Source organism: Cyprinodon tularosa, unplaced genomic scaffold (genome assembly GCF_016077235.1).
Source record: "Cyprinodon tularosa strain WSP-4 unplaced genomic scaffold, ASM1607723v1 ctg8, whole genome shotgun sequence".
Classification (NCBI taxonomy): domain Eukaryota; kingdom Metazoa; phylum Chordata; class Actinopteri; order Cyprinodontiformes; family Cyprinodontidae; genus Cyprinodon; species Cyprinodon tularosa.
Window position 1 is genome coordinate 1290118 of NW_024039562.1, and position 26722 is coordinate 1316839.

The following is a 26722-nucleotide window of genomic DNA, read 5'->3' on the forward strand; positions in this document are numbered from 1 at the left end:
TTTAGGTTTTTTTTTCCTGGGACTGCCTTAAAGTTTGAAAGCCAAACAAACAAGTATTGCCAAGAACTGACATGATTGAAACCCCAAGCCATCTGGATGGAGATGGAATATTTGGAAGGAAAAAGTGAGACCAGGGAACGGTTTTTCAATTCAATAACCAGCCGATCCTCATGACTTTGGTAATAACATCAGGCTGGCTTGGAAAGCTGGACTTTTGCTAATATACCCCAGTTGTTTTGGTTTTTGCGAAACAGCCTCCTTTTTTCAGACACATAGGTGCTTCATTGTGTTTTTTTTTTCTTCTTGTTATTAGTAAAATCTCCAGGCTGTATTTTCATATCCATGCAGGGGCCTACATGTTTTCAGTTCTGCTTGCTCTTCATGGGAGTCATTTCAAATCTTATTCTAGATCGCAAAGACATATGAAAACACACAGCAGATTTTTCTTTATAACAATCCCTCCTTTATGTTTTGTCCAGTTATCTGCCTCCACTGATCACTGGCACCGGCTCAGAACATGCTCTCCAGTCTCATATTGCTTCCTGCTAATGTGCTGGTCTTGTGGTTTCATGTTGTGTTTATTTTAGTGTAAGACAGTGAGTCACTTTTAACACCAGCTTCTTACATGCAAGCTCTTAAAATGTCATGTTTTATAGATCTCCCCTATTCTTTATTACTCAATAAAGTTGCGTTTATAGATCTATCAGTGAAAAAGCTGGTGGCTTTCTCCGTGTTTTCTCTTTCAGTAAGACTAGAAGTTAGATAAACCACCTTCTTTAATAAGTAACACTGCAGGTCATCACCACATAATAGTGTGTGTGTCTGTTATAGTAATGTTTTCACAGGTGATGAATTTGGTCCAGGTTTTCATGGGACTTTTTAAGGTAACTTTATACCCTACAGTTTGTGCATATGTTCCGCTTTCTGTTCCTACGGTTGATTTGCTCAGACTTGCAGGGGAAGCTTCCAAGGCTGCCGGTGGAATTAAGTCATTGTATTTGGCACTGCTTATCATTATCGGTTTGTTGTTTTTTAGATTGAATAAATGACAGCTTGTAAGAATGGTTTAGTATGGACTGAAATATACTCCTTTTCTAATTATAAACTTTCTTGCAGGGAGATCCAATATCAATATTGTTATCTTGGTTCAATAGCAGACAAAAAACTTATATCAAAATGTGTCGCTCTGGTGCATCTATGATCTAAAAGTTTATGTTACCCCTTGTTTGATAATAAATAGGTCAGAGGTTCTTTTACCTAAATTTGTTGATTATTATTCTCTGATCGGGTAATATTATTGGATCAAGTCTATTCTGTGTGTATATTTCACACCACACAATTAGTTATAAATGTAACCATGATTTGTGCTGGTATCATATCGGGTCAATGGCGGTCAATCCTCAAAGCTGCGATCTCAGCATCATATCATAAATGAAAATAATTAGTATTAGGACATCCCTACTTTTTACTGTTATTTAGAGAGATTAGACATTAAAGTTGACTCTTGATGGATTTTATTAGAGATTTAATTGCAATTTTTTCTAAATTATTTTTATTGCTGGGCTGCTCAGTGGAACAGTGGGTAGCACTGCTGTCTTGCAGCAAGAAGGCTCTAGGTTCGATTCCTGGCCCAGATTCCTGCATGGAGTTTGCATGTTCTCCCCGAGCATGCTTGGGTTCTCTACAGGTACTCCGGCTTCCGGGTACTTCCTGACTGTTAGGTTAATTGGCTTCTCTAAATTCTTCTTAGGTGTGAGGGTGTGTTTGAGTGGCTGTTTGTCTCTGTGTTGCCCTGCGATGGACTGGCGACCTATCCAGGGTGTACCCTGCCTCTCGCCCACTGACAGCTGGAGATAGGCACCAGCAACCCTCGCGACCCCACTTCGGATTAAGCGTGTTTGAAGATGGATGGATTTTTATTGCTGTTAATTGGTATTATTTACGTAAAATTCGAAAAACTCACACAAAGAGAAAAGACAATTAGGAGAAATTTATAAATACAATTACTTTGTCGTTGGCGCTCAGACCTCGGCAGGAAACATAGCGCTTAATTTTGATGGATATGCATGAACAGGAGCAAAGAACAGGGCTGTTTCCCCCACAGGCCTGAAACTGGGGGTGGTGTGGAGATAGATGAAGTTGGTCAGTCTGTAGACTGTTGGTTAGTGAGACGGTCGGCTGAGCTTTATGGGGAGATACAGTGGACTGCGTGAGCTGATACTAGAGCTTAATTCAGGGACCTGGAAGATGGAAGTCCAGTTTGGATAACACAGGTTGAGAGAACCTGTCCATGATGAGCAAGCATGAAGCGACAGTGGAGAGGAAAAACTCCCCGTTCGGAAGAAACATCTGGCAGAACCAGGCTCAACATGGCGGCCTTCTGCCGGGCTTGTTGAGATTCAATTCAATTCAATTCAGTTTATTTATATAGCGCCAAATTCACAACACGTCATCTCAAGGCACTTTACAGTTCAACCAGATCATACAGTCAAATTGATACAAAGTTTTCTGTCTAAGGAAAACCAGTTGATTGCATTGACTCATTGACTCAAATACAATCCCTCACACTAAGCATGCTTGTAGCGACAGTGGAGAGGAAAAACTCCCTTTTAACAGGAAGAAACCTCCAGCAGAACCAGGCTCAGTGTGAGCGGCCATCTGCCGAGGCCGACTGGGGTTCAAGGAGACGGAAGCAGAGACACAAAAAGCAGCTGTAAAAGGCGGCCCCATCCAGGAAACACACAGCCAGGCAGACGAGCTCCGAGCCAGCTCCCATTCCAGAGGACGAAGAGAGCACATCCACTCAGTCACGGTCAGAGAAACAGGACCACACTGGAAAACAGGCCGATCTCCAACATCTATAAACAAGGGTGTTGATGGAAGCAGCACAGCTGATGTTTCTTTCCAGGATGACGTCACAGCCAAACAGGAACAGACGAGGCAAAGCTACTCTGAGGAAAAGCAGAGAGAGCAGAAGGTTAGAGATTGAACTAACAGATTCTGCAGAATAGGAGAACAGAGAGAGAATGAAGCAGAATGATGAAATGGGGGTCCCTATGCCCTCCAAAAGTCTAAGCCTATAGCAGCATAACTATAGAGATAGCTCAGGATAACCTGAGCCACTCTAACTATAAGCTTTATCAAAAAGGAAAGTTTTAAGCCTAGCCTTAAAAGTAGACAGGGTGTCTGTCTCACGGACTAAAACTGGTAGTTGGTTCCACAGGAGAGGAGCCTGATGACTAAAAGATCTGCCTCCAATTCTACTTTTAGAAATTCTAGGAACCACTAGTAAACCTGCAGATTGAGAGCGAAGTGCTCTGTTAGGAACATAAGGAACAATCAGATCTCTGATATAAGATGGAGCTTGGCCATTTAAGGCTTTATATGTGAGAAGGAGGATTTTAAATTCTATTCTTGATTTAACAGGAAGCCAATGAAGAGAAGCCAGGATAGGCGAGATATGATCTCTCTTTTCAATTTTCATTAGAACTCTGGCTGCAGCATTTTGGATCAGCTGAAGGCTTTTAACTACAGTTTGTGGACTTCCTGATAGTAAAGAATTACAATAGTCCAGCCTTGAAGTAACAAATGCATGGACTAGTTTCTCAGCATCAACCCTGGACAGGAGATTTCTAATTTTTGCAATGTTCCTCAGATGAAAGAAGGATATTCTAGAAACCTCTTTGATATGGGATTTAAATGACAGGTCCTGATCAAAAATAACACCAAGATTTTTTACTTTATTATCCGAAATCAGTTTAATCCCATCCAAATGAAGTGACTGGCTAATCAGCTTCTTTTTCAGAGACTCTGGTCCAACTATAACTTCTGTTTTGTCTGCATTCAGAAGCAGAAAGTTAAGAGTCATCCAGGTTTTTATGTCTTCAAGACATGCCTGTAATCTTTGTAATGGGTTAGCTTCATCTGGATTTATAGACAGATATAGCTGGGTATCATCAGCATAACAGTGGAAATTAATCCCATGCTGTCTAATAACTCTACCAATTGGGAGCATGTATAAAGTAAAGAGAATTGGTCCTAGCACTGATCCCTGTGGTACTCCACAGGTAACCTGTGAGCATGTGGAAGATTTGTCATTAACATGAACAAACTGAATTCGATCAGATAGATAAGATTTAAACCAGTCTATTGCTGTTCCTTTAATTCCAACAAAATATTCAAGTCTTTCTAAAAGAATATTATGGTCAACTGTATCAAATGCAGCACTAAGATCTAACAGGACGAGCACAGATACAAGTCCATTATCTGAGGCCATGAGAATATCATTAGTGACTTTCACCAGAGCTGTTTCAGTGCTATGATGAGCTCTAAAGCCAGACTGAAATTCTTCAAAAAGTTCATTATGGTGTAAGTGATCGCAAACTTGTTTGGCAACTACTTTCTCAAGAATTTTGGATAAGAAAGGAAGATTGGATATAGGTCTATAATTAACCAAGTCATCTGGGTCAAGAGACGGTTTCTTAAGCAGAGGTTTAATTACAGCAACCTTAAAAGCTTTAGGTACATATCCCTGTAACAGAGATAGATTAATCACATCTAAAATGGAGGAGGAGATCAAAGGGAATACCTCCTTAAATAACCTGGTTGGAACTGGATCTAACATACAAGTTGAAGGCTTAGATGAAGACAATAATTTGGCTAATTCAGAAAGTTCAACTGGATCAAAGCAGTCTAAACCCGGTTCAGATTCCATGACTACCTCAGGTACAATCGCGGATAGAGGAGTGCTTATGATCTTATTTTTAATAAGATCAATCTTATTTATAAAGAATCCCATAAAATCATTGCTGCTAAGAGCAGGTGGAATGGACGGTTCAACAGAGCTATGGCTCTGGGTGAGTTTGGCAACTGTATTAAAAAGAAATCTAGGATTATTCTTATTCTCCTCTATTAATGAGGAGAAGTATGCTGCTCTTGCTTTACAAAGGGTCCTCTTATACAGCAGTAAACCATTTTTCCAGACTTGGAAGGACTCTCGCAGGCCTGTGGAGCGATATTTTCTCTCCAGTTTCCTAGCATTTTGCTTCAAAGTACGCAGCTCTGCATTAAACCAAGGAGCAAGCTTTCTATTTTTAACGGTTTTCATTTTCAAAGGAGCTGCGTTGTCTAAGGCAGTACGCAGAGAACTAGCAACCCCATCAACAAAATCATCAACCTGTGAAGGGGAATAAGCTATGCTTATGCACTCTGAGCACTGCTCAGTGACACAGAGGAGAGAGAAAGTGAAGCAGATTCTTTAAAATTTATAACTGCACTATCTGATAAAGATCTACTAAAATTGAACCTTTTTTTTTTTTGAGACAGGGAACGCAGTAAGGGTCCAGGAGGAATGAAACTCTGATGAAGCTTTTAGCTACGAAGGTGGAGGAGGGGCTGGAAGTGGGTTGAAACGGTGTCATCTGAATGAAGTCACACAGCGCATCCACCACCTGCGCAGTAGGTAGAAGGCAGGTTGCTGAGGCCTTTTAAGATGAACTTTGGATGCCGATTGGCTCTCATGGAGGTGTGGTTCAAAGCTGATTGGCTGTGTCTCAGGTGGATGTAGGAGAGCAATCAGTTTCTTCAGTTGTACTTTCGCCTTGGCTCCATTTTACAAAGTTTGATTCTAGCCTTTGTTGACTTACACATACTGAAGATAAATGTTTCTGCTGGTCTTTCTGTTTATCTGTGGATCTTTATCTGTGGATAAAGCACTTTGATTGGTCGCTTTGTTAGGAAAATCGTTACAGGTCCAGTCTATTTGTTAATTTTCCAAAGAGACAATGTCAATCTACCGATGTGTTTTTGTGTAGTACAGAGTAGCCCATGTAGCTCACCTTTCTTATTAAAAACTATTTCACATAAATACTTAAATCAAAACAATGATATGAAAAATCTGCTCTCTTTGTTTTATCAGTTTTTTATTTATTGATACATTTCCCTGATCAAAGTGCATTATAATGAAATAACTCCGTCTTAACAATTCTACGTTAAGGTTGCGGCTTCCTGAAACTCTTCATGCTTTGAAACATTGAGGCAATTAGTGCAGATTGGCTTGCATGTGTTCCTAAAGTGTTGTGATAAGCTTTAATCTTGCCACACCAGACAGATCACAGAGGAGGATGTGGTCCTTGAGGTTGACTTTGAGTATTTTTTTCCGTTGTTTTATGTTTTCTTCTCTTTGAAATTGTGTCTAAGCCTGGATTAATTCATTCCTTTGTTTAGATAGAAGTCAACCCATTTTTTTTAAACGGTTCTCTGAAATTGTAGAAATACTGTATGTCGATCTCTGCAAGGATTATAAAGAAACCTTGAGAATTTAAAGCAGTGTGTATCTGTTTTTTGTATTCTGTACATCAGAGAAAGGCAGCTCTAGAACTCATCTTTTAAAGAAAGCAGCAGGTTATTTTTTGACTAGAGGTGTTCTTAAATTTGTAATACTTTTGTTTTAATAAGGTAGCCTAAAGCGACCTGCAAACATTTCTAACTGTACAAGTCATGCTTCTGCATTTCCTTTATGCAGATTTTTCTTTAGGTCAGAAAAACATAAATAAGATGCCCTTAAGTTATTGTTTTAACTCTGAAAGTCAAAGCTTGCCCAGGAATCACAATGGTTGTATCCAATATGGCTGCACACATACAGATACAGTAAGCAGTCAAAACCTGTTATAAACTACTAACTAGTTTCAGCTGAGTCTCTGCTGTATCTAAAAATACAATATCTAACTGCTGTAAACTTTCTTCTTGGAACAAAAAAGTTATTTTACTATTTGAAAAAAAAAAAAAAAAACAATAAATGTCATTGGATTTTAGTGCTGCCCTAAAATTAAAACTCACTAACTCAGACCTGATGTCATCTCCAGCTTATAGCTCTGATACAAAGTTAGAATTAAAACTCAGCATTTTTCATTTAAATACGGTTTCAGATTTAAAAAAAAATATGAAACTAAAACCAAGTGGGGCCATAATGGAAGTTTTTACAAAAATAGCATGATAAGTTGAATTTTAATGTTGTAATTATACATAAATAAATGTAAATCTGATTTTTTATTCATTCTAGTAGACTAAACTGTTATTTGGAGAGAGCTTTACATTTCCTAAAGCACCAGAGTGCTATACATTGACATTGACGTGCTATAAATTGTAATAATAAAAGCAGCAAATCATCACAATTCCATAAAAAGAAAATAAATAATGACAGGCAAATAACAGCCGACTAATCATGTTCCCTTGAGTTCACAGCTATTGTGATGTTCCTTAAATAGATTTAAATTCATTGCAGAAAGAGTTAGACCGTTCCAGAGTTTAGCGTCTAAAGTTCAGTAAAGTAAAGCTTCAATCTTCCCTAATCAAGAGTCCAGTTGTAGGAACACAAACAGCATATAATCATCAGCTTACAGAGCTCTACTATAACAACACATTTGTCGGAGCTAAAAAACAAAACAAAGAGGAGCTACACATTTTTAAGCATCTCAAAAAAGTTGTAAAATCTTAAAAAATGACAAGCAACCAGTGAAAAGAAAGAAAAATTAGGGAATTGTGCTCATATCATGTCTTGTTAACCCTTTATAGTGCAAGTTATTGTTTTTGATCACTTGTAAATCATCCTTACAAATGGAGTCCTCCCTGTCCCTCAGTGAGATCTAGAAGCACAAGATCTATATCCAGCCATTGAGCACAGATACTGCTACATGGCTGTACGTCTTATTTTGGCATTTGACCAATTAGATGAGCCCTTCAATGACCTATTACCTACTGTAAATTAAGTTAAAAAAAATAGTTAACAAGTCAAGAAAAAAATATAAAAAGCTAATTAAAAAGGTAAAAAGTTAAGTAAAAAAGTTAATAATCCTAGTTTACAATTATATTTCGGTTTATAAACTAAAAAATGTAAGTGCCAGTATCAGCATTAATGCCTCTAATGTTGTACCAAAAAATGTGTTTCCCTCACTCTCAAAATGTTTTTCATGAATTTTTTATTGAAGCACTTTTGTTATTTTTCTTAATATATATATATATAACGTAAGTTGGTGTTTCTTCTTATAAATTGACATTCATTTTTGCCATCAAAATATCCTTTTTTTCATGTTTTCTTCTGTCTTTTCCTGGATTCCAATAAAACAATTGGCTTGAAATTTTGATTTTCAAAGTATTTCCCTCAGTCCCCTATAAAGGGTTAAGCAGGTAGCTGGATTTTGGACTGATTGTCTGCAGAGGAGGGACTGATCAATCCCAGCATAAAATGAGTAACAGTGTTCTAGAAAGATAAAAGAAAGCATGTAAAGGGAATCATGAGGAAAAAGAGGCTTGATTTTACCAATGAGCCTCGGATGATGAAACCTTAACATGACTACTATTTTATAACTGCTTATATAGATGCTTTAGTTTTAATCCAAGACTTGCACAACAATGACAATCCATATAAACAGTACAGTAAAAAAGGAAAAATATATTTCACCTTTACGGTAAACTCAAGACATAAGCATAGCATAACCTGTCGAATCATTTGGGCTACCTGTAAAACTGTATATAAGGCAAAGCTGTTGAGTGCTTTATAGTAAATATTTTTCTCTTTCTGTTTCCTGTGCAGATTTTCTAACTGTTAAGATTCAAATTGAACCTAAAGCGCACTGCTGCGTGTAAACTTGTATTTTCCGTGTGTCTGTAATTCCTGTTTATGTTCAGTATTAATGAAGATTAAATTTCCTTTTTTTTTTTTTTTTTTTGCCATGTTTAGCGGCAGTCATTTTGGGAGTGATTATTTATTTAGCTACGTGAGATTGCCGTTAAATCCGGGTATTTTGACAGTTGGTGCTTCCCACTCAGGATTAGCCACCACCACTAGCTTATCCTGTCAGACTAGTCTTATTAACAAAGCCTCTTCCTTATAATGACCCACCTGAGCTACTCAGATAAGACACAGCTGAGAAGCTCACATTCTTACTTTGCACCTATAGTAAAAAGCACTTTTGTTTTTTTAGTAAAACATCTGAATATTCTATCATGGGACCATTTATTATTTCCATTCTTATTTTAGATTAGGCTCTAAAGAGTCACTGAACAGCCTTCCCCATTATAAGCCAGTGTGTTCCCCTTATTTTGGAATAACCGTTTATTTTTGCTGTTATTTTAATATGTTTCAGGTCTTCCAGGTGTTTTCTGTTACTTCAAACATGCACTTTGTCCTTGCTATTTAACATAGCAGGAAATCTGACCTGCAGTCAAGATTTGACCATCCAAATTGATCTAGCTTCTAAAATGTTACCAACAAACTCCTCTGATGTTTTCATTCAGAGAACCTTAAGAGAACAGCTACCCTCTAAAACGCATTATTTCCAAAAGCTTGCACACACCACAATAATGGGATTCACACATGGAAAAACAGCTCTTTTAACAGACTAACACATTTGTGATTCTGGAGTTTAACAGAGTCATCATGAAATATAAAACTGTTTGCATTCAAGTAAAAGAGGTGTAAAAGACCTCCATAGACAGTCTGACCTATGAACACTTTAAGAGGTTGGAAATGTTACAAGGATTGCAGCTGAAACCAACTCTTTCCTGGAAACATTTTATTTTGTTTTCAGATTAATGGTGAATCATAAACACATAAACAGTGGTCAGTGAAAAAAGAAGCAATTATGAGAATTGAGATTAAATTTTAACTAAATGCCTGGAACCAGTATTATTGGTGAAATATTTTGAAAAAGTATTAAATAGCAATAATTGACTAAAATAACATCATTAATTATATGAACTCACTTATTAAAATATCTTTATATTATATAAAAAATATATTTTTTTGTCAAAGCAATACAGAGAGCAGAGAATAAAGTTATCAGTATGAATTCATGTGCAGTTGCACTCTCTTTTGTTGCCTGTAGACAATAAAATGTAAATATAAAGCTTTTTTTCGAATACATACTCTTGAAAATCATGTAAAGCCTATTTTTGGGCCTCAGCAAAACATTCCCACTGCCTTATGTGACAGTTTGACAAAATGAATTACCCTGATCTGGTTTACAGGCGTACACTAATCTGGAATAACATCATAGCTGGTGTTAATAAATAATGGTTTAAAATGCATGATTTTTGTCAACATGGCTCCAAATTCTCCAAGATTTTGGATCCAATCAAGCATGTATGGGATGTGTTTGACGGATAAATCCCCTGAGGCTCCAGCTTTAAGTTTAAAGGACTTAAAGGATCTGCTGCTAACAGCTTGATACCAGATAACAGACTAGCTAGAGAAGTTTGAACAGAAAAGAGATATAAGTTTAATTCCCAATTTAAAATCAGACTTTTTTTTCTATGAGTGATGTTCCAAGGAAAATGTCTGGGCAGAGGGTTAATACTAGAAATTAGGATGCAGTCTGTTGCTACAACTTAGGAGAGCAGCACACTTCTACGCAGTGAAACACAGCGTGGCACATTGAGGGGACTGCAACCATCACAGGTACTGTAGGGGTTACTGCTCCCATTGCTTTTTAACAGCACAGTCATACATGCTGCAGATAACATAATTAATGCAGACAAACAGGTAGTTTCAAAGCTGCCATCAGCATCAATGTGCTTCGGGCCTTGGGAAGTAGTTTGATGGTTTTGTTCAGTAGCTCATCTGATTTCCAATTCAGTTTTCAGAAAATAACATCAGCTCTTGCAGAAATTTCATTTAGTAATTTATGTTTTTTCGAGTCACTCTTCAATACATAATCTCATTTACATTTATTCTGTTAGCTCTGCAAATTATGCTTATTTTGTTGAATCATCTGTCTCTTCCTCCCTTCATCTCTGCATCTCTACTTTGTGTTGAATATCACTTCTAGGTAGTTTTATAAGCACTAGTGATGCATTTTTCTTAACCTTATTGTGCGCTCCTAGAAATAGATTACATATCGGAGAATATGTTATTTTTGGGATTTAGCCTGGTGCTTATATTTTTAGAAGAGAGTTTGCTTGTGCTGCATTTCGTTTGTGGATTCTAAGGGTTGGTGGTGAAAAGAAACACAGAGCATTTGGTAGGAAGAGAAGATTTAAGTTGGCAAGTTACAAACAGATCAAAGGAGTTCTGCCTAACTTTCACATACCGGTACTGTGTGTCTTTTTGTGTATGCGAAGCACAGCTGAACAGTTGACAGAGTATGAATTTTAAAATGTTTAGGTAGTTCTGCTGTCATCTGATTCGCCCTTTTTTTTTTAAAAAGCTTTCTCTATAAATTTCTAATGTGTGATCAGCTTGCTGGAGCTGTGGAAGTGTTTCAATCCATTAGAACACTTTAGCTCTTCAAAAGCATAATGATTATAAGATCAGTGCAGGTTTGTAAGTATCCCCATTATATTTCAAAGGTCATAACCCTGTCTGTTTTGCTTTAAGCTGGCTGCACTATGTGTGGTTTAGTGGTGTTGCTAAACTAGTTGTCATGGCCTGTTTGATTTGAGGATTGAGTCGTTACACTGTGGTTTCAGGCATTAGGCGCCCTGAAAGTAGTGTTTCATTTGGACACTTGTTTTCTCACGCTAGTGGTCTGAGGATCTCCCACTCTGAGTCATTTTCGTGCAATGAAACAAGAAAGTTCAAACCTCCTAACTAACTGAGGGATATACAGCCTGACCAAACAGATTTTATAAACCAGAGAATGGAGCAGAATGCATGTTAAAATACAGCATCAGCAAAATGCACAGGAGCTGCTTGTAGCCATGATTCCTTAAACAGAAGATCAGTCTTTTTGTTGAAATTGGCAAATTGACCTTAAGGGCTGGTTATACTCCCGCAGCAGGGTGTCGCAGTGAGCAAGCCGCAGGTATGACGCAGACATTTTTAATTTATGCCCAATATTGAAGCGCGGTCTGCGCTATGTTTATTCCACGCCACAACGCAAAAGGGGAAAATCACGAACTAACTGTGGGTCTAGAAGATACGGCAGAGGTGGTGAGGAAATGGAGGCAAGTTTGTCCGACAACAGAGGGACATGAGGGGCGAAAAAGAGCAGGGATCCTGGTGGAAAACGGGTCCCAGCATTCTCGCACATCTGGCTCTTCTAGCTGGTCAAAATTTAAGAGTCTTTTTTTGCACAATTGCATTGATACAAACAAAACAAGCTGGTAAGGTACCAAACAGGAGATGCATAGTGTAGAGCGGATGTATATTTGACCAGTAAGAGTCCTGTCTGCGGCACTGTCTTTGGTCACCTACAATTTGGAAGAGGAGCAGCAGGTGTCTGCTGAGGGGGCGGGGAAGTCTCTGCGTTTATCACGACACCTACGCAGACGGCCTAGTTTCGAAGTATAAGTCAGCCTTTAGACTTAGACCAATTTTATTTTGTCATTTTGTATACACGTCTTAACAAAAAGAAATCTCATTAAGTACAGCTCTCTAGACTATTTCATTTTTTAAAGTGCAGCCTTGATAAGGTAAGCAGCAGTGATAGTTAGTAGACTGCATAGTTACAGGTCTAACATTCAGTTTTTATTTTTTTAATAGAAACATTCTGCTTTTGCTAAAATATTCTGTAACTAATCCGGTTATTTTACATTGGTCAGTTGTTTTTATTCTTTTTGTTGACTTTTGCTGATATGATTTGTGGTAAGATAACATATCAGTATATCAGTCAGTGTCAGTATCAGCCAATTCTCAGAGCTCCAATTATGTATCATAGCGGAAATGCAAAAGTTGTTTCTCAACTCCCCTACTCTTATAAGATAAATGGTAGATATTCAGAAAGCTTTAACAAGTACTGAAATTCTAAGCATATGATTTTCCACCCCCTACTGTTTCTAATCATGATGTGATACAACATGTTGCCATGGGAAAACAGCTTTAGTTTATATTTCTTCTCTCAGCAAGGTTCAACTGTTCAGTCTTAGTGCCAAAAATACCATATGTGCTGTGGGCCTGCTTAATCTTTGATTAAAGAACACATCTATCTATCTATCTATCTATCTATCTATCTATCTATCTATCTATCTATCTATCTATCTATCTATCTATCTATCTATCTATCTATCTATCTATCTATCTATCTATCTATCTATCTATCTATCTATCTATCTATCTATCTATCTATCTATCTATCTATCTATCATCTATCTATCTATCTATCTATCTATCTATCTATCTATCTATCTATCTATCTATCTATCTATCTATCTATCTATCTATCTATCTGTCTATCTGTCTGTCTGTCTGTCTGTCTGTCTATTTGTCTGTCTGTCTGTCTGTCTGTCTGTCTGTCTGTCTTTCCGTCCGTCCTTCCTTCCGTCCGTCTGTCCGTCCGTGCATTTGAAGCAAGCATTTGAAATTCTGGGGGGACGCATTTGCTAGGGGAGAAGACCCTAAAGGACGCATTTAAATGCTAATTTGCTGTTATGTTACCAGCATGACTAAAAATGTGAGCAAATATGATGATATTTTAATAATTTACTAAAGAAAATTCCACATTTAATTCCAAAGATTTGAACATTTCATTCTGAACTTAATGATTTATAAAAAGCAAACTATGGTTTTTGTATATTTAAAAAGAGAGAGACATGGGCTACTTTTGATATCTTGGGATTAACTGTCTTATGTAAATTAAAAGTCTCTTCTTTATAGCAAATATAAATATGTTTATCCTAATTTACAACAAGCTACAAACTAATTTGACTGTAGATCGTCAACCAAAATGACCTCACTGACCTATTATCAGATTTATCAATGAGTTCAGTTTATTTATCCAACTTTAGCTGAAATATTCTGAAAGCAATCCATCTTTTTGTTGCTAAATTTAGCGACTTTCCCTTTCAATGCTTTTATTTCAAAAAGGTGCTTAGCGCCAGATCTAGCAATTTTGTTTCCGTGGTAATGGAGACTTTGGCGACAATACATGAAAGCTCTGTTGTCCTGAGTGAGTGGATCCATAAACCCACCTCTGTCTCTCTCTCTCTCTCACTGTCGTAATGCAGGGCAGGCTGCCTGCACACAGCAGCAGAGAGAACTGAGATTGGAAATCAAATGCGCATGTGCAAAGCTGCTGCTAATGCCACCATTGCTGGCAAATAGGAATCATAAAATAAAATTACTGCCTTTTCATACTACAGCCTTATTGTCACTACCCAATCCGTACCGGAAGCACAATCAGCTAATTTACGCAAGCCTAACCAGATATACATCCGGCCCTCGATTTTAATTTCTAAAAAGGACCTAAATTAGATTTTTCCCTCTTTAAAAATAGTAAGCATAATAAACTATAATGTGTTTAAGGTTGATAATGTATTTCCTGAGAAAATAAATGCATTAAAATCCTTTATGTTTTATCACTCACCTGAACCCGATCTGCACCGGAAAAAAAATCCAACACACTTCCAGGAGCTAACTTGTTTGGCTTTGGATTTAAACATAAATCTAGTCTTTTTGAGTTTTATTTTTTCCCTTACATGTTACCCTTACTGTATATAGCGTATAATCTAAAGAAAGAAACAACTAAAAAAAGATAAGCATGGTTTAATCATATTTTGGGTTTTTTTTAAATAAGAAATAATAAAATCGCTTTCCTTTTTATTGTAGCCTTTGTATACTGAAGTTCTTCACAGGTGTTGTAGAATTCGTAGCAGGTGGTTCCACGCATCAATACATCAGAGGGTTTCTTGAAGTTAAAAGGTTCTTTAAAATGACTCTGAAAAAAAGACAGAATTGTACTGATATTAGAAAATTGAATTTATACTTTTGAATACTTAAGTACTTTTAAATGCATTTACTCATAATACATAGGTATTTTCAAAAGTAATTGCTTCAATACTTAAACTTGAGAAGATGTTTCACCAAGTAACCTTTACTTGTAGTTGAGTAAGTTTTAACTGATTATCAATACTTTTAATCAAGAATTAATGTTGACTATATGTATTTGCCCGGCAGTTCACTGTATATTTTTCTACTCATCCTCCTTTGCCTTCTTCAATCGCACAGCAAGAATTTATGTTTTATGTTATTTTTAGTAATTAACATGATGTCGTAGCAGATGCCGACTAAGCTTTGAGTTTTCTTGAGCTTAATTTTCTAAAGCGTTCAGAGAGAACAGGGCTGGAAGGAGTTAAAGATTCAGGATGAGTTGAGGTTGCAGCTTTTTAAGCATCTCCTGTCTTACAATATGTAGTTAAAAATGATAAACAGTAAAATACATAGATTTTATTCTTCACACAATCTATAGACCTGTTGGGCTGGCAGGTTGCTGTTCAATACCATCAAGGCTTAGAATTGAATGTTGAATTAGCGGAATATTTAGGAAATTTTTGTTTTAAAGAAAAACACAAACCATATTCACTCATATAAACCCACATAAACTTACATGAATTCCTTTAATTTGTAAGAAGCAATTGAATTGAGTTGATCCAACTTAATTTTTCAAGTTAATAAGTTGGACGCTTAGATCAGTTAAATTGGGTAAACTTAATTAACTTACTTTTTACCAATTGAATTAATTCATTTAAGTTGGAGCAGTATTTTCGATTTTTTTGTACCTTAACTAAACTTAAATGACTACCTCAAATAACTTCCGGTTGTAAAATAGCAAAACACAACAAAAACATTTCTATTATATGTTAATTCCACCACAGACCGGTTTTGATAGTTTCTGCATCCCTAAAACAAAACAATTTAGCTGAAAGCTCTCAACGTGTGCATGTGATCAAATGTGAAAGTGCTTAGCTTTGTTGGTGGTGGTGGTGGGGGGGGGGGTATTAAGGCAGAGGGAGGGCAGTAAGACAGAACGAGTGTGAGAGGCGGTCTGGTTTTCTTTTAGTAAGTCCGTTTTTTTCTAGTGCTGCTTCACCTCACTCCTCTGGCAGCAGGACTGACTGTGAGGGAAATGGGGTCGTCTTCAAAAGGAGGTGTGTATACTAAGAAGGGGAAGAAATTTGATGAGTGTGTGTGTATGGGGGTGATAGAGTGAGAGGGAGGGAGGAAATGAGATTACATGCATTAAAAAAACAATGGACGAAGAAAATACTAGAAGAAAATGAGTGCATATGAAACAGACGATGTGACTTTTTAAAATTTTTTTACAAAACCGCTTTATCTGCAGCAGAGTTACAGTGACTATTCTGCTTGGAGCCCACGTGTTTTTATTTCTTTACCTTCTGTCCGTTTAGATTGAGGAAGTAGTGACACTATGCCTTTGGTCCACAAAGCATGTTAGTAGCGAATGTTGTTTGTTTATAACTACAGTAAAGTAGGTCTATGGCCCACTGTGCAGATGCAGACAAAGGCTTCTGTGTAAGTGTTTGTCAAGGGAAACAAATGGCTGTTCTGTGCATGCATGCTGTTGTGGGTAATGTGTGAACGCTTGCACTAAGGGAGAGTAGTTGCAGGCGTATCTAGGAGATCGCAGAGGTTATTTGAGATCATTAGACAGCTGCCAGGACTCCTGGGTCCTGACTCTTCTCCTCTCTGGTTCGCTTTCCTCTTCTCGCAGGACTTTAAGTGTTAAACAGTTTGGAGCAACAGTTGCAGGCAGCTGGGAGCGCGTCACACTGACATTAGCAGCACAGCTGTTTTATCACTGTGGCCTGTGCATGAGAACCAGGGTTCAGATTTGACACAGTGAGCTTGCTTTGTTCCAGACCAAGACAATGCACGTGATTGCTAGACTCTTAGATTACCAGCGAGCCAATAACTTATTTGTTCTCACAGATTGCATTGTATTTACAAAACTAACCAAAAAGGGAAGGGTTTACCTTTTCATATGTTATTCATAACCTTAATTCCTGTCAGGACGTGCAGGAAAAGCTTTGATTGTTTGCATCGTAGTGTGCTGCTCTTAACTTGAGTCAGATTGTTTTGCTTCACTAAAGAGGCCTGTAATTGTGGTAAGTAAGACAAGGGGATGTTATTCCCATAGCATACTAGTTATTCTAGTGCATTGTTATAAACCAGTCTGCATGAGGGTCATCATACTGCTGGAAGGTGTAACAGGTTTTCTCTCTGGATTGTCCCAAATGTAATTCCATTTATCCTCACTTCCACTTCTGCTAGCTTTCCTGCAGTGCTGAAAAACAAAGTGTCATTTTTTCTGCAAACTACGAACTGGATGACCCTTATTTTTCTCTCAAAATTTAGCTTACTTCCTGCTACCACTTTTCTGGATTGCAATGTGTGTCTATTTTTCTCCATCTAAACTGTCTAGCTTTTGCAATAACTTAACTGTTCCCAGGACTATAATGTCCCCCTGTCTGTGCATTGAATGGTCACCAGGCAGTGATGATGTTTAGTAAGTCAGTAGATGCACCAAAAGTTAAAAACTGTGCTACATAGAAAGTAACAAAATCAGGTTTTTGAAAAAAGCTAAGAAAAAAAAGGAGAAAAATGAAAAACAAAAAGCCTGGGATTTTCTAACTGTTTTTCTCCAAGGGAGGTGGGTAGACTAAATTCAAATCATTTCAGTTTGTTTATTTAGCACCAATTCACAACACGTCACCTCAAGGTACTTTACAGTTCTCCAGATCATACAGACAAATTGATTCAAAGTTTTCTATCTAAGGAAAACCAGTTGCATCGACTCATTGACTCGAATGCAATCCCTCACACTAATCATGCTTGTAGCAACAGTGGAGAGGAAACACTCCCTTTTAACAGGAAGAAACCTCCAGCAGAACCAGGCTCAGTGTGAGAGGCCATCTGCCGAGGCTGACTGGCCTTCAAGGAGACAGAAGTAAAGATACAGTAGGTTTCAACCTGCAGGCTTAAAGGAATAGTACACCCAAAACATGATTAGCCTTCATTTTCTACTCACCCCCATGCTGAACAACACTCTGGAGTACTTTTTTGATATCTCAAATGCATCTGGAGATCTGGGAGGCTTCTTGCTGTCTGCTGACATTCAAATAATGGAGGTCTATGGCGCCCGAGGCAGAAAGGTCCATAAAAGTCCACAAAAACGTGTCAATATTCCTCCATACTGCTCGTCCAATGTATTCCAATTGTCCTGAGTGGGTAGCATTCAGAATTTACTCGAAACGAAGTCATTTAGAATGTTTTTAGAGCATAAACAGTAGTGTATAGGATTTCCTGAAAGCGCGCACCTGCGCGTTCACGACGCTACGGAAGCCGGCAGACCAAACCAGATGAAAGTGCGCATTCAGCGTCTGCTCTGCCAATAATGCAAGCGTAGAAGAAGAAATGTGCTGTTTACCTGTGCAAAGAAAGAAACAACGAAAGAAAAATGTCTGAGGACTTCAGTGTTGAGGAAGAGCATGAGTTCTTTGCCGAGCTGAATGCGCACTTTCATCTGGTTTGGTCTGCCGCGGTTTCCGTAGCGTCGTGAACGCGCTTTCAGGAAATCCTATACACTACTGTTTATGCTCTAAAAACATTCTTTTCGAGTAAATTCTGGATGCTACCCACTCAGGACACTTGGAATACATTGGACGAGCAGTATGGAGGAATATTGACATGTTTTTGTGTACTTTTATGGACCTTTCTGCCTCGGGCGCTGGGCACCTCCATTATTTGAATGTCAGCAGACAGCAAGAAGCCTCCCAGATCTCCAGATGCATTTGAGATATCAAAAAAGTACTCCAGAGTGTTGTTCAGCATGGGGGTGAGTAGAAAATGAAGGCTAATCATGTTTTGGGTGTACTATTCCTTTAAGGGCAGATCATACTTCTGCAACCGCACACATCAAATGTTGCTTTGGTCTGGTCGCGAACCAGTTTTGCTGGTATGCTTCTGCACCGTTGATATGGAATTTCTGAGGACGCACAGCAGTTTCACACCAAAGCACAAGGGAGAGCCTATTCGAAAACTAGCAAGAACTTCGACGGATTGTACTTCTGAACCTCCTCGATTAACCTTTCATCATAGTTGTCCATTGTAGTTGCTCCTAGGTTTTTTAAAAATGGCGTGCTGGCGCGCCATTTTTAAAAAACCAAGAAGGACGACCACACGGACAGCCGGCAAGGCATACCAAGGACCAATCACAGCTGCTTTTTGTCTGCGCACTTCCTCATGAGGTGTGGCGGGTTTGCGATCGCCAACGCGTAGTCAAGATTTTTTTGAGGTGCACAAGGGCGGTTGCAGAACCTCTGCGCGGGGGGCGTGGTCATGCACGGAAACAGATTTGACGGTTGCAGAGGGTATGCGTCAGAAGCATAAATTGGCCTTTATTGCCCACAGTGAAATATGAGAGCTAGCTCAGCTACAGACTAGCATTAGCCTACATTTAACTAACATTTAATCAGTGAAGGGGATGTTTCGCAATATATTTATATATTTAGCTTGCTTTTTCCCCTTTTACTACAACTAACATCAGATGAGTGAGAGTCAGCAGAAGCCCTGACTCCCCATATCACCATAACTCCTCCTCCCTGCCTGGGTGAAGGTGACCAAATTAGTCTGCAATGACAGCACATTTAACATTCAGCATGGTTGGTTGGTTTCTGTATTCAGACTTTTGCACTAGCATTAGTAGGATTGTGCTATTACTGGTATTGAACTAGAAGGATATGAGGTTGTTTTAATTGTTTAAAGTTAGTCTACCAATTTTTTCTATAAGTCATTTAAATCTCAGTGATGTGGTAACAGTGGCTGTTCAGGGGTTGGGGGGTGGATGGTTTATTTTGTTTCATTGGGCCCCACAATCCCTGGCATCACCCCTGTTCTGTTGAACTACCAAATGTTGATTTCAGTTGTGGCAAATTTTTTCCTTGTTCACATAAGGAGTGGAAAATGCTTTGTAAGATGGCTAAAACTTATTTTATTTACTAAGTCTGGGTTACATTTCACAACTTTATCCTAAGCACATTGCTATTGTTCCAATTTATGATCAATAAAAAAAAGAATAAAAAAACTTTTGACAGACCTGGCCAGTATGGTTATAATGACTTAGTTAGAATTTTGTTTAAGGGTATCTGAGTTAAAAAGAAATAACACCATTCTAAGCTAACTTTCTTAAAATTAAATGTATTAAATAGTTGTCTTTGGTTAAAGTGAAACAAATTGCAAACATGTGTAAATAATAAAAATACTTTTGCTTTGACTTCTTATAAGATTCTTTAATCTTATCTAAGCAGGGTTAACTGCAGCATTTTCATTCAGAGTTACTCTCAGAAAAATAATCTTTTTGTGGAATTCTCTTCTCCCTAGTTTCACATTCATTTTTTAGGTATACTCCTATACGGAAACGATTCTTCATCTTTCTTGGTTGATTTACTTATGTGGCGGTGTGCAGGGGTAAAGGAAATGTGAGGTTTAAAAGTGTATGAGCACAGAGAGAAAAGAGAGAAATGTAGTGTTGTGGTGAGAGAAGAGGAAAGCAGCAATATCAGAGATGAAAGGGGTGCAACAGAGAGTATAAAGGGAGCTGAGGCAGTCAGTCTGAGGCCTGCTGTGTCAGAGGTGCACTCAACTTCCTGCAATTAATATCCTCTGCTCACAACGGTTTCACTTTCACTTTTTCGACAGTTTTCAATCATATTAAATACATTTAAATATATATTAAAAGTAAGTCCATGATGTATTGACATGGCTTAACCCAGTATTTGATTCTTTGCTGTAAAACCTTAACGTCAGATATGAGGATTTTCCTGTCAGAGCTAATGAAAACACCAATAAAAAAATATTTATAATACAAAAATAAAGTTTCTTTTTTAAAGTATGATTGATAATTACTTAGTTTTCTTTCAGAAATGAGACTTAGTCTCTTTGGAATCCATTTTCTTACCTAGATCCTGATGGTGTGCTGTGGTCCATGTAGTTTGATTTCATGAATATACACAACTTGTGTTTATCATCAGATTGGACAAAATACTGGGTGGAGGATATGCAAATGTAATAATATTCAATAATATTCAGATAGTTTGCAATAATTCCCTTTAAAAAAAATACGATGATTTATGTAGCAAACTGAGGCTCTGGTAAGTATAAATGTGCTCTTTTTTCAAGGTATTTTTGTGTGTTAAATAAGTGGTAAATGAGTTGATAAGTGGTAAAAATCCATTGTTATATTATGAAAGAAATAGTTTCTCTGTATATGATCCATGTAGGGATCATACCAGAACTTGCAAGTGCTGCCGCTCATTGTAGCTGCCTTTGGGATGCACAAAATAAATCCTCTCTACAGCCTTTGTGTGTGAAACAGAGATTGAGGTAGTGCTTAAAAAGGATGATGGACAAAGTACAGAAGAAAATTGCACTGTATTGTCATAAAATCAGCTTAGACACTGAAAAAGAAGTTCAGAAGATGATTAACAGTTTATAAGAGCAAGCATAAATATGCAAGTATTGTGTGCAGGCGATGTGATGTATGTTATGAGAAAATGAAGTGATTAAGACCCCTTAGATTGTACTTAAAAGCATAGAATATACTAAAATGGGTTGTCTTACCTGACAATCAACAGAAGAGTGCCATTAAAGTTTGCAAGCTTTTATTAAGTGGGAATGAGTGATGTCATTTTTATTCAAAACAGACTTTTTTTCTCATTTTGGCAGGTTTAATGTGTGATGAGCAAGCAGATGGGAAGAGAAAAGGTCGACCCAAAACCGAAGGTCAAGAGCTTCGGAGCATTCCTGTGAGTGTCTCTTTTCAACATGACTTGGTGCTTCATCTGGGGTCTCATTTATATAACATTGCGTAGTTTGCATACTAAAAAAACTCAAAAATGGCACTCGCCAAAAATAAAAAATAAAATTGTTATATATAAACGGTCCATGCAAAGCTCAAAGGAAAAACCGTTGTCTATTTAAATTAGTTAGCTGATCAAAGTCATTTAATGGCACTGAAGTGAGTGAAAAAGCTCAGACAGAGATAGCTATGTTAGTGAGTGAGATGAGAGTCATTAGAGGTGTGACAAATTAAGGAAGTAGATGCTTTTGAACCTTTTTTTATGCGCAGGAGTGCCAGTATGTCAGACTGAGGTACCAAATCAGATTTAATCGATATACAATCAATATTTGATATGAAGGGAAATTAAATGTCTGAGAATTATCAGTAACTATCATGTTCCCAATTTCCCGTCTCCAAAATCTGCATACCGGTACAGATGGGTCAGAGTTGGGGTCAGGGTTGCTCTTTTTTACTAATTTGTTGTTTGTAGATCACAACATTTGTGTGGAAGTCTGCGTACGTGTTTATCATTGAGGGCCAATGGGTATCATTGAGGGCCATAGACCAGCTCTATGGAAAATAACTTTTTTATTCTGATTATCTTTTCATTATTTCTGAGTAGGCCCATTTGGTGATACAATGGAAGGAAGAGTTCAAGCGCCGCGCCAGGGTTAAATGTCCATGTTCAGGCTGTTGGTTAGAATTTCCCAGCATTTATGGCGTCAAGTACCACTATCAACGTTGCCAAGCGGTGAGTCACTTAGCTCTGATTTCCTGCTATTATTTCTGCTTATATTCTTTTGAATAGCCTTTATAGATTCAAGAAACTCATCAGATTCCTAATTGAACCCTGAAATTTAGAATTTACAATTTAGGATTTAAACTGTATATTAGCCACCTAAAAGCTTTACATAATAGGCATCTGCTGATGTTGGATATTGTGCAGAGGGAGAGCTTATCCTTGATCCCCTCTTATCATATCTTTATTCAGGCCTCTGTAGCTGAGAAGCTGAGTCATGGCTGTCCCTACTGTGAGGCAGCTTTTGCCACAAAAGTGCGGCTTGAGAAGCACAAGCTGTGGAACCATCCAGACAGAGTTAGCAAGGAAGCCAAGGAGGAGCAGCTTCTTAAAATTCCTGTTAAGTCCAACGTAAAGAAAAGGTGACTGAAAGTTCAAATTCCATCCCATAGTCACCAGGCAGACATTGTTAAAGATGTTTTAATACCCAGATCTGTCCTCTCTGTCTGTGAACTCAGACCAATGGAGAACAGTCATCCCTCACCGATGTTCTTCAAGGTGAAAAAGACTTATGAGGTGTCCACACCGTCCCAGAATGGAGAACTGGCCCACCTGAAGAGCGAAAGGAAAGTGCACGCTCAGATCCCGGCTTCGCAGAAAATACACCAGTCACAGACAGATCAGCCACAGTCTCAGAGCACATCATCTGACGCAGGAGGGAGTGAAAGTGAAGGAGGAAGCATTCCCTCTTCTTACCCCGATGAAGATCCTGAGCGAATGAGGCACAGTAAGGCACCGGCAAAACATTTGTCATGTACTCGATATTTCTTTTTTAGTGATATTATGACTGTTCTTTTTTGATTGTTTTTCTTTACTACATCCATATTTCAATGATTTAGGACGAAAGCAGAAAACTCCTAAAAAATTCACAGGAGAACAGCCGTCGATATCCGGGACATTCGGGCTTAAAGGTAAGTCTAGATCATCAATGGAAATTTAAGCTTTTCCCCTACGTTTTAAACATCATGTCTCTGCGATTTTAGAGTTGATAAACAGCCTGTCTGTAAAGAAAGAATTAGCAATGATTACAGCAGACCTCTAGAATATATTGATGTTTTATTTAATCATACAATTCTAAGGATAGCTAATATAGCACTGTGTCCCTGCGGAGTTGCTTTCTAGCCCTATTCAAGGGAAATGCATCTGGTTGTATGATGGGTTGTGTCATTGTGAATGCTCCCTATTGCTACTGATCAATGGAGCTAGTCTTTTAACTGCGTTAATGTGGCAACTGCTGCGATGCTTCATTTCTGGCTAAATGAAACAGTGAGTCACATATACAGCTTTACCAACCTCCTTCTGTCTCTGTCTCATTGATATGCTGGAAATATTCACTGACTCATGTGGCATATTCAGGCTGCAAAGCACTTCACACCACATGTCAAGCAATTCATCTGCCATTTTTCAAGTCTGTTTGCTCTGTTTTACACTTCCTCTAATGAATGTATATGGATCGCCTTACAGAAGTATAACCTTTGAAATATATTGCAGTATGCCTAAATATAACTGCTCACTTTAGTGCAATTTATGGGTATTTTGTGCAACTGACAAAAGCAAATTTAAAAATCATTTTACATTGCATACGTTGATGAACTTCTTAGAAGAAAATGGGGTGTACTTGTATTCAAGGCCCTTTAACCTGATATGACTGAATAAAATCCAACCCAACAAATGGTTCGGTTAGTTTTTAATGGTCCACAGAACAAAGACCACAAAAGACAGTTGAGAGGTCAGAGAATAGGTTATTGGCAAATACAGAGCAGATCTTGAAAGAAGGCGTAAAGCGATTTGTGCATGCAATTCATTAGGCACCTCGTGCAAAGCTATTTTCTTTTGTGCGTGCCTTAAATCAGTATTCAGATCATATTCTAATGACCAAACCCACAACTTTTTAGGTGCATGATATGCAAATTAAGATATTACCACCTGTAAAGACATTTTTTAAATCTAAAACATAACTGCGGCTGTAGTTTTTGTGGCTTTATTAGTGTTTCTGAAAGCCAGATGAAAGCTCAAAAGCAAAAAATGTTAGCGGTCAAAAGCGTGCATCTCTTACTTGTGGCAAGATAAATTTTACCTCTCTAGATGTTCTATAATAGGCTCCAAAAAAGTATAGATGTTTAATTAAGTTCTTATGGCCTGCTTTGTTTTGGAATGTATTGGAAGAAGCGACCATTGAGAGAAAGGTTTGTGGAAGCAAATCCAGCTTAGAGTGTAAACTGCTGTAAATCTGACTGGATCCATGTATTGTCAGAGAGGGGTTAAGGGGTTAATCAACAAACAAAGAAGAATTTTGCCCATGCACTTTGCTTCCTATTTGGTATCTTTGAAGGTCAGGCCTAATGTGTAAACTAGCAATACACCTCACCTATAACACAGCATCACCCTAATGGAACATGACAGTGGTTGGATCATGCTTTGGATGGTGCTTTCCTTCGGCAAGAATAGGAAAGCTTCTGAGAGTTAAAGCAGTCCTAGATAACGTGTTCCCAAACGAGCAGGATAATATTAAATATAAAATCAGTTTAACATAAGAGGTAGTCTACAGCTTATTCATGCATTCAAATGTCCCAGTTATAATGTAGACATAAATATAATGGAAAATCTGTTGCAAGTTTTGCAAAGTGAATCGAAAACAGCAATTTATATTTACAGTGGTAAATATTAACTTTCAGTCCTTTGTTTCTTACTAAGAAACATGCATAATCCTCTCTTTTCGATGAGATTCTCTCTCCTTGTCTAATGGTCAAAATAATTTCATTCATAGATATATTTTCTGTGTTTGCCCTTCAGGTATGACTAAGGTAGAGGAGAAGCTGAAGGCGGGTCGTGTTAAGAGACCAGAGGGCTGTGGGTTCAGTGATGAGCATCAAAGAAGACCCGTATCTGCTCAGTCCTCCAAAAAGGAGCCAGCAACAGCAAGTTCAGGTGAGAACCTCGATCACATCCGTTAATTAAATGTGACGCCGCATAAAAAATGTAGTAACAAGTCGACAGAGCCGAAACCTGTAAAATCAGCAAAAACCGTCAAATTCCTCAAAAAAAGAGTGGTTTTCATCCATCCATTATCCATTATCATCCATGACACGCTTGTCCCAATTGGGGTCGCGAGGGGTGCTGGTGCCTATTTCCAGCTGTCAATGAGTGAGAGGCGGGGTACACCCTGGACAGGTCGCCAGTCCATCGCAGAAGAGTGCTTTTCATTTTATTCCAAAATGTGAAAGTTGAAAGTACAGAAGCAGAGTTAAATAAATAGAGTTAGTTAAATAGAGTTCTAATTCTAATAATGCTATGTTTAATAACTGTATTTTTTTATAGTATTTTGTAAATTTACCTTTGCTATACAGTCTCTTTTTGTTATTCTGTTTTTAAAAAGTGTACCATGAAAATCTGCGTGCTTCAGTCTGTTTGCTATACCTGAATTTTTCCAACAGAAACAGTAACATAGAATATATTTCCAATCTAGTCTATTGATTCTAAAATGGGTATTAAATATGATTTGCTTCCAACTGATTTTGTCAAATTACAACCCTGTTTGAGTTTTCAAAATCCCAGCATCTTTTAACAGATATTAGATTTTTTATGGAATTGGGCAACAACAAACATTTCTGGCAGTTTAGTAGATGGTTTAAGCTCCTAAAATATTTGTTAATTTGCATGTTTTCTCTAACTGCTCCATCCTCCCCTGGATGAAGAGGTGGCTAGGAGAGACCCAAACCAATATTATATAAGAAGCGAGTAACATGCAAAAAAGGTCTGTAGTCCATCACAGGGCTACTTTAAAAAAATCCTGTGGCTAAGAGGCCTGTCATTACCTATGTGTGTGGGTTTGCTCTCACTTTAAAATTTAATTCATTCCTCCTGCTTATCTAGTGCATGCTCCTTTGGTGGGTTCAGTCTGTTTCTGGGGGAATTTTTTTATCAGGTCTGATGGATCAATTCAATTACTAAACAGAACATAGCTTTACATTCAAATGTCCCTAATCCATAATATTTGATCTGCCTCTAACAAAGTCTCACTGTAAGCGGTTTTGTTGCTTAGGTGGTGTTTCTGACACTCAGTGGCAGCGAACAATCTCAGAGCGAGGGGAAGTGGTATGTCCCACCTGCTCCATTGTCACCAGGAAAACAATCCAAGGCCTGAAGAAACACATGGAGATCTGCCAGAAGGTAAACCAGCTGTGTATCTGTCTACCACATGGGGAATAAAAAACAAACAATAAATTCTTGCATTTTCTGGGACTAAAGGGAATAGATAGAGAGTTTTTACTGCGAGACAAAAAAAAGCTTTCTTCTAGCCTAAAGTTTTTTTAAGACATTGAAAAATATGTACCACCTCATCTCTCCCTCG

The 26722-nt window shown here is 37.9% G+C and overlaps 1 protein-coding gene across 4 annotated transcripts in view; it reads left to right on the forward strand.

Moving 5' to 3' along the window:
• Positions 1–26722, forward strand: part of znf512b (zinc finger protein 512B) — a 43859-nt gene that overhangs the window by 3824 nt on the left and 13313 nt on the right. For 3 of the 4 annotated variants that reach the window (XM_038271433.1, XM_038271434.1, XM_038271435.1), the window contains exons 2-8: positions 21458–21537; positions 22195–22323; positions 22564–22733; positions 22830–23098; positions 23211–23282; positions 25165–25299; positions 26414–26541. In XM_038271433.1, coding sequence (XP_038127361.1) covers positions 21458–21537; positions 22195–22323; positions 22564–22733; positions 22830–23098; positions 23211–23282; positions 25165–25299; positions 26414–26541 — 983 coding nt within the window. Of the gene's footprint in view, positions 1–15740; positions 15862–21457; positions 21538–22194; positions 22324–22563; positions 22734–22829; positions 23099–23210; positions 23283–25164; positions 25300–26413; positions 26542–26722 lie in introns of those variants that run through there. The other variant, XM_038271436.1, reaches the window with a different exon arrangement.